At 37.5% G+C, this 16,400-nt stretch overlaps 1 protein-coding gene across 2 annotated transcripts in view; it reads left to right on the top strand.

Annotated features, from left to right (window-relative positions):
• The first annotated feature begins 659 nt into the window (after positions 1-659).
• The window catches only part of LOC140944906 (uncharacterized), a 100,895-nt gene continuing 85,154 nt past the window's right edge, over positions 660-16,400 (top strand). Inside the window, exons 1-2 of one of the 2 annotated variants that reach the window (XM_073394011.1) lie at positions 660-936; positions 1,997-2,843. In XM_073394011.1, the coding sequence (XP_073250112.1) occupies positions 707-936; positions 1,997-2,156 (390 nt within the window). In that variant the 5' untranslated portion in view covers positions 660-706 and the 3' untranslated portion in view covers positions 2,157-2,843. Of the gene's footprint in view, positions 937-1,996; positions 2,844-16,400 lie in introns of those variants that run through there. The other variant, XM_073394012.1, reaches the window with a different exon arrangement.

Raw genomic sequence — 16,400 nt, 5'->3', positions numbered from 1 at the left:
AAATTTTTTACTACAGTTGATTATGTATTCAAAGATTTTTCACTTTGAAGTGCAATTCATGTACACCTTTGCTCCACAAAGTTTATTTTGAACAGCTATATTTAGATTAATTTGCTTCACCCCAACTAATTTTTAACTTCTTTCCTTTCAAGGTATTTTAAAAATTAAAGTCACCGTCAACCATCACAATGGTAAGTAGTTACAGTACTTTGATATACTTGTAGATACCCATTGTTAACTCTTAATTTAAAATTGCCAATCAGAATAGCGGGGTTATTTTAGTCAAAGAAGGTCGTTGTAAACTATACAGGGAACCAAACTCACACCCTCGGCCATAGGCTTTTTTCAGATATGGAAGTGATTAGGAATGATCAACGCAATCGTTCTTTATTGTAGAAGGCAGAATGTAAGCAAATTTTGCTGTAATCTCCCCTGTGTTACTTGACGTATTTATCAATATTTCAACTTTGGCCTTCATTTTCTCCACTTCTAGTCCACAAAAATGCTTCATTTTTGGAATTCGGTCAGTTTGAGAGTACATTTCAAACAAACATTTTATAAGCCTCATCAGTTTTTTACTTTACAGCAGTTCTGATACCTTAATAAGTTTTTTTTTTTAGATTATTAATTCTATTTTTACATTGTGTTGATACAGTCTATGTCGGGAGTCCAAGTCGATGCTGAAATCAACGGTTTGTTTAACGATATGAAGATGAGAAGCACGCACAAGTTTGCACTCTTTAACATTGAAGGGAAGAAGAAAATTGTTGCTGACGTGTGTGGGAATCCATGCAAAACTGAAACAAAAGAAGAGGATGAAGCACAGTTCAATAGAATGAAGGAGCAACTCACCAATGAGCCACGATATATTTTGTATGATTTTGGATTTATGAAGAAGGACGGCAGGCGAGTTAATAAGTTGGCATTCATCTTCTGGTGAGTGAGGCTGTTCTCCGTATTTTTTGGTGACCGCGCATGAAATTTTCCTTTAGTCTCGAGAAATTTTAGGCTGGATTTTACTAGCTCGACAGAGTCAGAGTTGAAAGAGCATTTTATTTTATTAACCTAGTAAAAACAAAAAATCTGAGTGGAAAAGAGAGTTATAGGTGCAACAGAATTGGTAGCGTGCGAGACAGGCGTTTGAAAGGGGAGGGGAAGAGGATTTCGGGCGCGCGAGGGGAGTGTAGGGAACGCCTGCAAGGACGCTATGGGTCTTTTTCGTTTTTCACATCTACCGGAGTGATGAAAAAATAATGATTACCTTTATTAATGATACCTTAATCCGGTTAATTGAAGTCACAATGACATCGCGCTATTTGAATAACTTGATCGATCTACTAATAACCATATGACGAGTGAAGCCAGAATATTATAGAAACTGCAATAAACTCAACGGAGTCAGTCGACGCAGGGATTTGAACCTCGGCCACATTAGTGGGAGGTGAGTGCTCTCCCCCCTGCGTCACCCTTGCTCCCTGAATTGATGTATTACTAATCAAAGTGCATTCATCAAGAGATTATTAAGTAAAAAAGGTGTTAGGACATCTCTTTAGCTTTAGTTTGTATGATGAAGTACACCCTTATTGCCTAGTTCTCATTTCTACTTAGGAACTGTTTATATGACGTGAACCAACCCTGGTCTGTTTGTAGCCTGCGTAGCAAGCGTTTCCAATAGAGTTATTGCGCGAAAGTTAGAGCGGATGCGAAAAAAAGGTTGAAGGGGGAGGGGAGGGTTCCTTCGTTCCCCTCCCCCTCCCCCGTCATTCATGTTTTTTTTGCTCTTGTCCCAGCTTTCTAGACGAACCTCGCGAGGAAACGCTTGCTACGCAGGCTAGTCTGTTTGCTGAGATCTTCCTTCGAGCAACCAAGATCTCGGCAAACGGGGCAGCCTGCCTTCTCATATAAACACAACAACAATTTTATACGGAAAAAGAGTATGAGCCGAAGCAGCCCGGTTAACTTAGCTGGTTCATCTCATCTCCCTTTTTTGTTTCAGGTGTGACGAAAATGCAAAGATTGGTGACAAAATGATTTACGCATCTTCTAAAGACACCATCAAAAAGTCCTTCACTGGTTTGTCACTGGAATTCCAAGCAAACGATGAGGGCGATTTGGATTACAAAACTTTAAGTGAAGAAGTGGAAAAAAGAGCTTAATAGATAGCAGACATCAGAACACGACACTCAAGCTTTACAACTTTTCCTTATGGTTTTTGTTTATCTGCCGTTCGCCTTTGAGATGACAAGAAATATCAATAACTGCCTCACATTTTCTACCTGTTATCTCTGATCGTCTGAACAGCAGCTGGTTAATAATCTTTGGCTAACAGAAAGTTCAGTCCCTTGTTTTATAGAACAACTGAATGAAAACAAAAAGATTTTTTGAGGTGGAAAGTTTTGTATAAGTTAACTAAAAAAAATAACATTCTGTATTACCGGAGTGTCCTTAAAGAGGGTTAAATTTAGAGAAAACATAAGAGCTAAGAGCTAGGGACAAGGGAAACTGTCCATAATAACGAGATGTCTGTATTAAGCGGGTGTCCGTAAAGCGGGATTCGACTAATGACAAACTAAAGTAAATAAGGGACACAAAGTATCGGCTCTTTTAATGTTATCATTTTATTCAGTTATTTGAATGGTCATTTTCTTTTTAAATATTAACTGATTTTATAGTATGCCTGGTAATTACTTCATTAAAGATTTGAACATAAAAAGCAGTTTTGACAAAGTTACTCTTAGTAGATCTCTTTAGGATTTGGATTGTTAAGTCATGTTGAACGTTCCTGTATTTTAATCAATGTTATGCATAATAAATAATACAACCACCGTATTAGAATTTAAAATGTGTCCCATGTTATATTTCTGTAACTTTATATGTACTGACCAAGCCTATCCCTTTCATTGCCAGTGTCCATAAGAATTCTGAATTAAATAATATATAAACATGTCTGGAACTATCATAGGCATATCATGCAACCAGTCAAAGAATCTCGACAATACTTTTTCCCCTTCAGTTAGTACCATTATTTTACTGTTTCACACTATTTTACCAAATGGAATTGGGTCTTTCACCTGAAATTCTCGAACTGCTTTTGTTTTATTTGTTTGTTTGTTTTCATATATAGAATTCTTGAGTACAAAACGGCGCCTTGCCATACATAAAAACAGACAAAGTACTAAAATAATAATATATCAATCACCTGAATTTTTAAGTTTACATCCCCTTGCAAAATGTACTTTTTTGAGAGACAGCTTGACTGGGATGAATGTCGAACATCAGTCATTAAATCTGACCTTAAGATTTTTAAAAGCAGTTAGTCCGTGGACTGTCTTGTATGAACTCTGCTTGATATTCTCCACTTTACTACCCCAAGTATCAATTGCAGAGAATGATATGAAGAATACACAACTTTTGAGTCTGTCAAGGTGAATTTCTCTGGCATGATATTTTAAATAAAACCTCTCTTAATTTATTCATTTTGGTAGTACAGCTTGCATGGGCTTGGTAAAAAGAAAAAATATAATGTAATTTGTTCAGCCATCCAGATTTAATAAGAGCTCTGAAGAAGTCAATTAGATTAGAATTTAGAAGTGCTGGTCAGTGAGGTACCTTGAGAAGAAACCTCCTGGCCCAGAACAAGGATAAAAACCAACTTCAAACTAAGCCGTCACCTGGCATTGAAACCAGGCCATATTGGTGGGAAGTAATTGTTCTTACCACTTTTATGCCATTGCCCTCAGCTAGTACTGTAGTCACCGTACAATCACAAAGCAGTTTATCCAATTATGCAAGGTAAGTAATTCACATTTGTTTGTCATTTGTCACACATGCTTTTAGGTCAACTTTCTCTCAGGATGGAAAACTTAAGTGCTATGTGCTGAAATACAAATTTTATAATAATAATAATAATAACAATAATAATAATAGTTTCATGATAATAAAAAAAGGGCAATTAAAATTAGAGAGCTCCTTTATAATATTATTGTTATTTTGTGTACAGTAGTTAAGTTAAAGTGTTTTATAGCAGTTTCTAAGATGATAAATATACGGCTCACAGGTAACACTATGCACCCTGTGTTGCTACGGTGTAGTTAAGCTTTTGGTATTTTAGAACTGCTCCATAAAACATTGCATAACAATGACACCAAAATCCTGAAAATGTGACTCTTAATCCAGTTTAATACTATAATAGCTACAGTGTTAAAGTACTCAGGTTCACAACTGAACCTGAGTAGAACCTGAGTGTTAGTGTGGGCCTTGTGGCTTGTGTGTACTTTAAAATGATGAGAGGTGAAAATGAGATTATTATAACTAACTTGGTAAATGTGTACTTTTCTTGCTACCCACTATCTAATAACCAAAGAGTACTCATCTATAACTTAATAATGATAGTTACCGTGAAAAGTGGGACAACTTGCAGATTTTTCTCTAATAATTTATATTATGTCTCATGACCATGCGTCAGTTAAGCATCAAATAAAACACAACTTGGTGCAGTAAAAATAAAAAAATGAAATGTATGATTTTACACTTAACAATTTTGAGAACTCAGGATACTTTTACACTACATCTACTTATGGTATACTATGTACGGCATCCACCATTATAATGATGTACACTCGGACTTTTCTACAACTGTAGGCACTAGTATTATGGCATGTTATTTTTAATATTTTCTGTTCAAATAGTATTTTACCAAAGGTTTAAACTTTCTTTTTTCAAATTAACACTGAAACTTTTGAGACTTTTGCTACAATAGTGACTTTATTGATTAATTAGTGGAGCATGGCGCGCGGGATAAATCATTAAAACAATGAGTGTTTTCATATCTGATGGAGATATAAAATTTATATCCAAAATCCAAATATAAAATTTATGTCCAATTTTTTAGACCAAACTAGCCCCAGAACTAAATTTTAGTGCTATATAGAACAAGTTGATCTATATCAGAGATTTTGAAACTGTTCAAAACACTTGCAGTCATGTATTATCAGAGTTAACAACTTGAGGCGAAGTGAAAACACTCCTGCTAATTTTTAAACAGCACTAAATCATAATCACAAGAAAAAGATTATAGGAAAAAATAATTAACTAAAAAAATGATTGCCCAGGGAAACTGCTTTACTTTTAACATTATTGTTACAACTAATTATAGGGACACTTATATTAACCTAATACTCACTTGTAACTTATTATCTCTTATTAATCCTCCACTTATACAATATTTTTAATCGACTTTTAGATCAACTGTTATAGAACAGCTCAAGTTGTCGCAATTTTATACCTATCCCTTCAGTGCATCATAATTCACTAACCTGGACAATAGTTCATTGCCAGTACTCTACTATTCAGGTGGGGTTGTTCTGTAATTTATCATGAATCTCTCAATCTCCCATCAGGTTACCAAATCTCTCGGATGAAATAAACTTTTGAGCTTTTCTCATTAGTTTGGAATTTAGCCCATGTTGCTCCAAAATTCATAATTTTTTATTCATATAATGTTGTACGGTTTTTGGGGCATTTTTGCACGTATTGATTATTTTGTCATTATATTATTTTGATTACTTTGTCCTTACATAAAAGCAAGTTTTGATGGTCTGTGCCTTAAGTAAGACTTTATATTAATTCTTAAGCCATTCCCATTATAATTTGCAGGCTGGGTCGGTTTGTGCTTAATTTTGGTGGTGGTGGTGGTGCATGGTGGTGGTCACTGGTAGTGCTAGTGAGGGGCTTGGTCATTTTTTTTGGGTGGGGGGGGGATAATGCAAAGGAGAGGATCTTCATAGTACTGTTTAGATCTCCAGAGGTTGGCATCTCTTTGTTATTTTATAGTACATACGTCATTTATGTTCTGAAAATATAAGCACTAGTATTGTTACATGTTATTTTAGATATTTTCTGGAGCAAAACATGAGGATTTCAAACCAACAAAGATTGTATAATTTATTTAATGACCGAGACATAAATAATATTGAGTAAAATTAATAATATTGTACGTACCATGGCAATGACTTGATTAATTATCACATCAACAACACTATGTTGCTCAATAAACTTACTTGTTTGTAGCCCAAGGGCACCTGTTCTAGTAAACTGGATCCCCAAATGTTTCACAACTAACACAGACTCTGTGGGAAGAGAGTTCACACACAGTATTCTTTTGTTTTTGTTTTTTCCCTATAACAGTCTCTGGTAAAGTACCTAGTATGATAGTAGCTACCTGGCGTTTCAGTGGTTTTAGTACACTATGCTACTTCAGGCCTGTGTTATACCTATTAGCTTAGTGGCCCCAAGCAACTTACTTTGTTAATTTTTTGGATTGTTAGCAGGCATGAAAATGTTGGCTTTTGCAGAAGAGTTATCATGATTATGGTCATCATAGATCCAAAGCTTTTGATCCTTTGGGCTCCCTACAATTTTGTTAGAGCATAACCTTGTAAATGTACTTTATAATACAGTTAAACTCCAATTTTCCAACCTTCAAGGTAAAGGAAATTTTGGAGTATTTTGAGAAAAAAGAATGCATTACAAACTGAGCTGGCGGGTAGGTCAGTTTTGTTGTTAGGTTTTACAAAACTAACTTAGGGTTAAGACAGATTGGTACTTCTACTGTAACTTACCTCTGCGGACCTTGAAGCAGAACAGTTTAACACAGGCAACGGTAATGAGTACAACTGTCCAAGCTAGACAGTGAGTTACTGTAAAATTAAAAAATTAATTCCTGTAGAGAGAAGAACATTTGCATGAATGTTAATACTGAATACCTGAACATGTTGGAAGTGTGGGATTCACTGAATTGTTGAAATGCAAAGAAGTTAATATAGCAGTTGAAGACACAATTTTGCAGTTGCGAAAAGGAAGCCTAGTGGGATTCGAACTCTTGACCTCTCAGATACTGACTTAATATTGTTCTATACCAACTGAACTAATACAGGCCAACTACAAACTGGTCAACCCTTTAAGTCCGCCGAGTATAACCTGCAACGTCAATTTTCTCCTAACAATATCACCAAAGGGAAAACTTTGATCTTATATCAAATTATTCCAACTAACTCTTTAACAATTTAATGTATATAATGGAGAATTTCATGTTGCCGTGCGCCTGTCCAGTAATAGATCACAGATGATGTCAAAATGTGGTCAAAACAATGAAGTGGCACACGAGCCGCAGGCGAGTGTGTCACTGATGTTTTTACCAAATTTTGACGTCCTCTGTGATCTATTACTAAACATGGAATCACGGCAACATGGAATCTATTTGTTTTATCCAATGATCAGAATAGAAAAAAGACCGAGACACATACCTGCCTCGTACCGCTTGACTGTTCGAGGATTTGTGCTAGTTTAGTCCCAAGCGCCACTTTTCGTCTCTGCTTCTTCTTTTTTTCTTTAACTTAGTTGTATATAGTTTCTTCGAAACGTTTTTCAACGTCTTTTCTTGCTCAAAGCAGAATAATGGCGAAAACATTTTGCAAAACGGCGAGTCTCTCATGGCGATGAAACACGATCGGCAGCTGTTGTGAAGATTTCTTGTAGTTTAGGCATTCTTAAGTAGTCAACAGCTCTTTTTGTCCCCGTTTCTCCATTTTTCTGTATTGTAAATAGCTCCTGTAGAACTTTTTTCGAGGATTTCACTTGCTTTAATCCGAAATAATCTCACAAACATTTTCAAAACCGCGCGCCATGTTGGACAGGAAACAAGTTTCGCGTGACGTCATCCATGTACCGTAAAATTCCGAAAACAAGCCCCGGGGCTTATATTTTTCAAAGGCCCTTTTTGAGGGCCTTATTTTTGGAGGGGCTTATATTCGGAGGGGCTTATCTGCGGAGGGAAATTTGCGTTTCAAACTCGATTAGGCTAACCTTATAGTTGGAAGTAAATTTACCACTTTTTCTATTTGAGGGCAATTTTCCAAGTACAAGCCCCTGGGGGGCTTATATTTGGAGGGGCGACTTAACGGAGGGTTTTTTGCGTTACCGGTTTGGGGGGCTTATATTTGGAGGGGCTTATACATGGAGGGGCTTATTTTCGGAATTTTACGGTATCTATACTCTGATAGATCATGGGCAATGACCAATCACAACGCACGTAGCATTCACATCATTGTATAAATAATTATGAATTTTTACACTAGATGAACTTCTTTACGTTTAATTCTTCATCTCGTAGTTCTAATATATATACTTCCAATATATTAATTATGTCATCTTCATTCTTACACAGGTTCATTCATTCCTATATTTGACTGCATCAGAATCACATAAAAGCGGTCTTATTTTCCCTTCCTCTAGACTGCTTTGAAGATGCAATATTATTTAACCCCGGTTAGTGACGTGAAGCACCAAGATCCTTTTTCTGTGCACCCAACAAACTCAACGAATTACTGGAGGCGCGTTCCCTATTTCCTTTTATCCTGATTGGCAAATCGACAATGGCTTTTTTAACAGGCCAATCATGGGCATGGCACATACTCAAATCCTGGTACAGGAGGCCCAGAACAAGGATTTTCGCACTGCTTGCAGATAGACTTCACCAGAGTTTAGTTTCATCTGTGGCACAGGCTACCTTTTCCTATCCCCCTTCAAAAATACTTACTAATAATTATTTTATTCATTACAATCTTAACTGCTTTAATAACAGTCCTCGACCATTTTGTACTTTCTTTTACCTTGTTATTGTTATTTTTAGCCAGGGCTAAAAGCGAAGCTCTGGTTAATAATAAGCGTAAACAAAAAAATTTAATCGTGTAATGCTAAACGGGGACGACAATGAAATGGGTTCAAGACTAATAGAGCTAATTAGCAAAAAACAAATTTGCACGTGCAGCACGCTTTTTTGTCTTTCCCTTGCGGTTGTTTTGCACGACTACAACGCTGCTTTGTACGGCTAAAACGTCAAGCTTCCTAGTTACACATTATTTTTATGGAGGAATTGTCGTATGTGCTTACCCAATATTTTATTTCCTGTGTTCATGTTCGCCTTATTTTTCACTGCCGCTCATTTTTACCTTGCTGGCCGCTAGCATTTCTCATTTTCTCACCGCCGCTTTGAATTTCCATGTTTTTCTTCCTACGAAATTCGTCTCCTTTGTTTTCAATAACTCGCTCTAGCTCTTTCTCTGTTATCCACGTTAGTGTAAACATAAAAAATAACGCCAAAAAAGACACGACTTTTTTCTTTCTAAAAGTCCGGGCGGCCATGTGATTTCCTTCCAAATAAAACGGTAAAACCTTGAGTTGCATTTGGGTTCCCATACCTGTTGATTGAGCTATTTTACATCTGGTATGCCTGTGGTGCGGACGGACGGTCGCTCGCTCGGTGTACGGTCACGTGATTACCAAATTTTCTCGGATGGGTAGATTACCACATTTCCTTAGCTATGGGGCTTCGCGCCGCGCGTGGAGCTCCGCTATTAGGGGCTAACTCGAAAACGTCACTGTCCCTTTAGCCTTTAGGCTCCAAATAATTAATTATTTTTCTCAGTTATCACATTGTAAATTTGTAATGTATATCAATTTTTTATTGTAATAATTCTAAGAGTGTGATTCAATAAAGATTATTGTTGTTTTTGTTGTAACAGTTGTTAAAGTCATTGGCTTAGTCTGGCATAACACTCAAAATAAAGTTAATATATTTGTGTTGTCTTAAAAAATAACAGAAAAAGGCCAGGGATCACAAATTTCAAGAAAAAGGTTTTCACACCTCCCTATCACAGTTTATACCACAAAACTCCTGTTCTGTTGCTATCTACACACTATGATAGGGTATTAGCAACACACACCACCTTCCCCCACCAACCCATCACCACTGCCCCCTGCCTTCCTCAATACCTTACGTCCTCAGAAATTCCGTTTTGTGATTCTGAGCACAAATTTTCAATAATTACAGTGCCAAATGATGCTAGTATAGGCTTAAAAATGCCGTATATGGCGATAATCATTCAATACATTAAAACACATACTGTATGTAGTCTTGTGATTTGCAATTTACTCAGTTAGGATATTAGCGAGAAGGAGACATCATGGATGCTTCCGTGTAAAGTTGTCAATAGTTGGACTTAAGCCAATTTGCATAATGCAATGGATGTTCAACAGAGCAAGTGCAGCGGACTCTCGCTCTTTAGTCGTGGTCGTTGTCAAGTACTTTTGAAGTCTGCAACGAAAAAAAATCGATTTTTTCTGAGGGAGGGGGGACGTCTGAACACAGGCTAGCGCTTTCTCCGGGGGCGCGAATGTTTTTGCTTGCGAAAAGCGCCATGTTCAAACTTCAAAAGAGGGGATCGAGAAAATGGGAACCTAAATAATACCAGTCAGAAGGACAGCCGAGAGGTACTGGAGACGACTTTCCGATTCGGCTACCCTCGGAAATTCTCGGTAAATCCAATATGGCGTCTTAGTCCTGACTTGTTTGTCGACTTGTCCACAAGCTCGTATTGGAGAAGAAGGGGTGTAATACTAAGAAAAGTAAGACTTTGCAATATGCTAGTTTGAAATCCCATTCCAGAACCATTTAGAGGTTCGTTTGGAAACCATTCTTGAATAGAATTGTATCGGATGAGATCGTATAGCTTCTGTACGTAAACTTTGTCCCTCTGACCGGTATTACATAAGAAGGTAATACCGCTCAGAGGGTCACACTAGATAAGTAGGGAAAATGACCTCCATTTAGTCTCTCTTGGATTTTTAGACATGCCTTAAGGCTTTTCTGTATAGGTTTTTCCAGATCTAAACAACGATGGACTTGAGATATAATATTATTGTTTCTGTTCTGTTTTCTTGTCCCTCTGACCGGGGGTGAGAAGAAAACGAAGACCTAAGACCTAAGACCAAAAAACGAAGACCCCCCTCAAAATCACTTATAAATATCTCGACCTTAGATGTGTAAGAAACAACAAGATCTTCAATTATACAAAATTTCGACCAGGGTCTTCGTTTTCTACATAATCTCCCAGGTGTGTACAAAACGAAGATCCCCCACAAAATCACTTGGAAACGGCTGGAAGCTGCTTTTAACGACTTCTAGACACTAAAGGAGTGTAAGAAACAACACGGCTCCTGACGATTTTCAATTATACAAAATTTCGACTAGGGTCTTCGTCTGAGTTTTCTTCGGAATCATCCTTTGCTGTAAAGTGTTCGAAGTTATGTCTTCTGCCGTAATCGCCATCAAAATGTCCCTTTCCATGACATTAAAATCGTCGGGAGCCGTGTCCTTTCTTACACTGCTATAGTGTCTAGAAGTCGTTAAAAGCCGTTTCTAGCCGTTTCCAAGTGATTATGAGGGGGTCTTCGTTTTCTACACACCGGGGGGGGGGGGGGGTATGTAGAAAACGAAGGCCCTGGTAGAACTTTCGTATAATTGAAGATCTTGTTGTTTCTTACACATCTAAGATCGAGATACTCGTTTCTAGATATTTGTAAGTGATTTTGAGGGGGGTCTTCGTCTTTCGTATAATTGAAGATCTTGTTGTTTCTTACACATCTAAGGTCGAGATACTCGTTTCTAGATATTTGTAAGTGATTTTGAGGGGGGTCTTCGTTTTTGGGTCTTAGGTCTTAGGTCTTCGTTTTCTACTCACCCCTCTGACCGGTATTACGTGGGAAGGTAATACCGCTCAGAGGGTCACACTAGATAAATAAGGAAAATGACCTCCATTTAGTCTCACTTGGATTTTTATGACATACCTTAAGGCTATTCTGTTTAGGTTTCTGTTTACTCTGAACATATTAAAAAAGGAAATGTGCTTTGTGCTGAAAAATGGGTATATTGCTTTGATAATGGAAAATTTAAAAAAAAATTCAATAATTATTTCTGATTGTTGTCTTGTTTATACATTGAGTTAGCAGCCCACATTCTAACATGCAACTAACTTTTTGTGGAGAGGGTGGCAGAAACAAAAGAATGCCTGATTGCAGGTTACCTGCAGACCGTGTTGTTAATTACACATTGTTTATATTATAAAGCCCACCCTAAATAACTACCATTGCTGGATCCAGACTACTTTGTAACGAGGAGCCCCGCCTCAAAAATTCACCCTTTAGGCCTTAACCCCCCCCCCCCCCCCCCTGCTTTCCCTCTCTGCACTCTACCCTACCTTACCTTCATTGTGGCTGAAACGCCCATTATTTCATGAATCACACATTTTCTTTTGTTATTCAACATCCTTTATTTAACTTACATACTACATGAATATTTAACTAACTGAAAGTCTGGGGAGGACTTGATAATGTAGCAGGGAAGAGCGGGGCTGATGGATTGAATAAATTGCTAATTATAAATACAAGGACAATATCTATATAAATACCCGGGATTTATTTGTATATTGCCCTGCTACCCTGGGCAATATACAAATAAATCCCTTCCATTTATAATGAGCAATTAAAGTAAATCATACACGTCCTTTGACCCCGCCAAACATTCTGAGAAAAATTCTCCCTTTAACACAAATATAGAAATTTATTCTGCAACTATAGAAAATACAGTAGTATCCCATATATCATACAGGCTATGTGTTCACTCTAAGAAAATTTTAAGTCTGATATCTCGGTGGCCCGTACGCTCCATAATCAACTTATCTGAGAGTCCTTTTTCCAGTCCACGTGTTGCTGTTGTGGCCCTCAGACCGTGATTGCTGAATTGGCCCTGTAGGTCTGCGTCTTTACACATCTTGCTAACAACGTTTCCAAGCTTAAACAGGAGTCGATGTAATCCAAACTGCAAAAATTAACTGTGAAAATAAAAATATGAAACAAAACTGAAACTTTTAATTACCGTCTCCGGCTTGCGACCATTAAAACTGACTGACATTTTTTTCCTCTTGCACCCGAATTGTAAATGATCTATATTTATAGGTATCATACCTTCATCCGTAGACTTGTATTTCTGTCGTGGAGTGAGGTGGAATACATTGTTTTCTAAAGTCTCCCACTAACTCTTCCAAATTCAACTGAGGGGAAAAAGGCTCCTGAGAGAAAGTATTTTGCATTAGGAAAATTTCGTCGTCACTATCCATTGCCGCTCTCAAAAGTGTACTGGCCCCCCAAAAAATACCAAGACAAAAATAAAAAAACACAAAAGGTTTGAAATTTGATTGTTGTCGGCTTAGCAAACAAACAATGCGCTGTTGTTCTCCGTTTCTCACCTAAGTGAGAACAAGTGGTTTGAACAAATTATGATCCGGCCGTGAAACGCCCTTTCTCGATGCTGTGTGAAAACCTTTACAATACTTACAATGAAATACGTCATTGTCTGCGGTCGGATCAAAAAATGACAAACAAACAGATGTCAAAAACAAGTGGCCAATTATTGCCCTGTGAAAGACGACCTTTATGTAACCTATACCTCATGAATAATATCATGAAAAAAGTTAGATAAACCCCTCGAACGTCGGTATTAATCCATATACATGGATACATTTGCAATGAGGTGGACCTCTGAGTGTTAGATTGATCAGATGTTAAATAATGTCCTCAATTACTTCCTAAAAGAGTCGGGAAAAAACTGCTCCACTGGGACTGTTAACATTTCTCCAGACCCCTCACCTCTTCCCCTAGATCTGCCACTATTAATGCTTGCAGGGATTAAAAAATAGCCATGTGTTTATATTCTACAGCATTCATATTTTTATAATTTTCCACTCCAAAGTACAAGTGTCCAGGAGTAGAACCAATTAGCGCTCCTGAAGTATCTTATTACATAAATATTACTTTCAGAAAATCTCCAAGATCATACTTCCCCTACCCCCTCTACTGGAGGTACTGGGAATTCCTGAGGGTGGGGGGATTGTCAAAGCCCAAAAAAGAAGAGAAGAAATTTCCAGAGGAGTGCTGCAGGTGTGTAAGATCAATAAAAGTAAGGAGAAAGCAAGAATCCAACATTCAACTACTTGCGATTTCCAAAAATCGCCACTTGCGATTTCCAAAAATCATTTCAGTTTTATAACAAGGCCAAGTGCACAATTATAACATAACAAAAGTAAATCGCGCGCTTTGATTGGTCAGTTAGCCACTACCATTTGCCCGTGGGTGCACGCCAAGAAACTGAGCTAGCGCTCTAAAATTTAAGCAAATTCAACAAATCTCCTCTCCTGACGGTAAAATACACCGATGAAATGCACAGATGAAAAGTTGAAGTTGAAGAAAATGCTAAGCTGTCGTTTTGAAGGAAAAAAGACAAAAGATCAAGCGACAAATTTGCCCTGGATGAATTAATCACTGTTTTCCTCGCGGCTAGTATCGGCTGAAGGAAAATCGAGCGAGCGAAGATTAAAGTACATTTTGTGTTTTTTTATAGAAGAGAAAGTCTGTTTGAAATGTAAATTTATCAATTAGCATTGTGTTTTTGACTTTTTGGTCAAGCTGATGCTAAATTCAAGCACTATATTTTAGGAAACACGCTCAAATTCGAGACAGCTTTGTTGTGAAGTGTTCATCGCATCGATTGAAATTTTTAGTTGAGTTTAAACGGGCACATTACGCTGGAATAAGCGAATTTCATTTGAGTACAGAAACATTTGGGTTTTCAAGTAAATTCTTCAGAAAATAACTTCTGTATGTATTATTTTGTTCCTCAGTGCTCATTCATAACAGTCGTTCAGAGAACGGTCGAAAAACAACAGCTTCAGCGCAGGCTGTGTGTCGGCGAATTTCAGTTGCAACTTTGACTTCATAGCTGGATTTCCCCAGACAGTTTCGATACAAAACTAGTTAATTTCTTTTTAAAATTAGTGTTACCTGTTATTCTAAAGGAATTACAGTCAAATTTTCTCATTTCTACTTTACGTTTATTTCAAAAATTGTCACATAAATAAGCTTGATAATTATTTCATTTATTTAGTTTTATTTAGTCTTTTTAGTTGTTGTTTATAGTTGCAGCTATATTTTTCCCTCAAAGTTTTTACCCTAAAAAACGAAAAACGTTCTGCAATTTACCTGAAGACGGAGAACGGTTGATACAGCAAAAGAAAAACTCATGGGGCAGGCAGATGGCACCATACATGAACTCGGACTGATGACGCAACCGAAGGCAAATGGAAAATAATGTTTTTTCTCTTTTGATTATGTTATAAAAGAAATGGTAAACGTTGTAGCCGTGCAACCATGGAGTTGTTGATTCACTTGGAAGGTTTGCTAAGCACTCAAGAAGCTAGAGTCGCACTCAGCTATCGCCTCGTGCGACTCTTACGCTTCTTTCGTGCTTAGCAACCTCCCGCGTGCATCCATAACTCCATGGTTGCACGCTACACGTTTACCATTTCTTAATTGATATGCAAATGATTTTTTATTCTGATGCAAATAAAGCTCATTTCCGTATGAATGGCTCCGCACTTAGCCTCGTTTTTAAACCAAGATTTTTGTTCAACATGCTTGCCATAACCGTAGAAATGGCAGAAAGGATTTGCCCCATGTTAGGGAATCCAAGACAGTTTTCGATTCTGGATTCTGGATTCCACACTGTGGATTCCAGATTCCAATTACTGGATTCCGATCTTTGTCAATGGAAATTGGATTCCGGATCCCAAAATTTGCGGGATTCCGGATTCCTTGAGCTGTATTCCGGATTCCAAAACCCAGGATTCCGGATTCCACAAGCAAATTTTCCCAGATTCTGGATTCCACAAGCAAAAATTTCTTGCATTCCGGAATCCGGATTCCCTTACATGAGGTGAATAGATTTTTCCTCTTCCATAATTTTTGGATGTTTAGATGGATGAAGCAATCAATAGACAGATCAAAAATAAATGAAAAAATGAATAAATATTAAATAGAAACAGCGACTGAAAACATTTTACTGATGGTACTCTTATTGTTATTTCTTTAAATTTAGTCTGGTACTCCTTCCCTACGAAGGATGATGAAGAAACAACGGCAGCAAAAGTGCCTCTGAGAAAATAAAAAAGACAGTAAAACAAGTCAAAATCATTATGTAATAAGCTCTGTCATAAAAATCCAAGAGAGACTACATGGGGGTCATATTCCTTACTTATCCAGTGTGACCCTCTGAGGGGTATTACCTTCCGACGTAATATCGGTCAGAGGGACAAGACAAGAGGACAAAAACAATAAGCTTAATTAACTGATCATGTTCAGGTCTAGGGGAAACCTACACAGAAAAACCTTGAGCTATGTCATAAAAATCCAAGAGAAACTAAATGGAAGTCACATTCCCTATACATCCAGCGTGACCCGCTGAGCGGTATTACCTTCCGACGTAATACCGGTCAGAGGGACAAGACAACGGAACAAAAACAATAATTACAATTTAAGTCCAACGTTGTTTAGATCTGGAAAAACCTATACAGAAGAGCCTTAAGGCATGTCATAAAAATCCAAGAGAGACTAAACGGAGGTCATATTCGTTACTACTTATCCAGTGTGACCCTCTGAGCGGTATTTCCTTC

The sequence above is a fragment of the Porites lutea genome, chromosome 7, assembly GCF_958299795.1.
Source record: "Porites lutea chromosome 7, jaPorLute2.1, whole genome shotgun sequence".
Classification (NCBI taxonomy): domain Eukaryota; kingdom Metazoa; phylum Cnidaria; class Anthozoa; order Scleractinia; family Poritidae; genus Porites; species Porites lutea.
The sequence above is the reverse complement of the archived record's forward strand: the minus strand, read 5'-3'. Positions and strand labels throughout refer to the sequence as shown.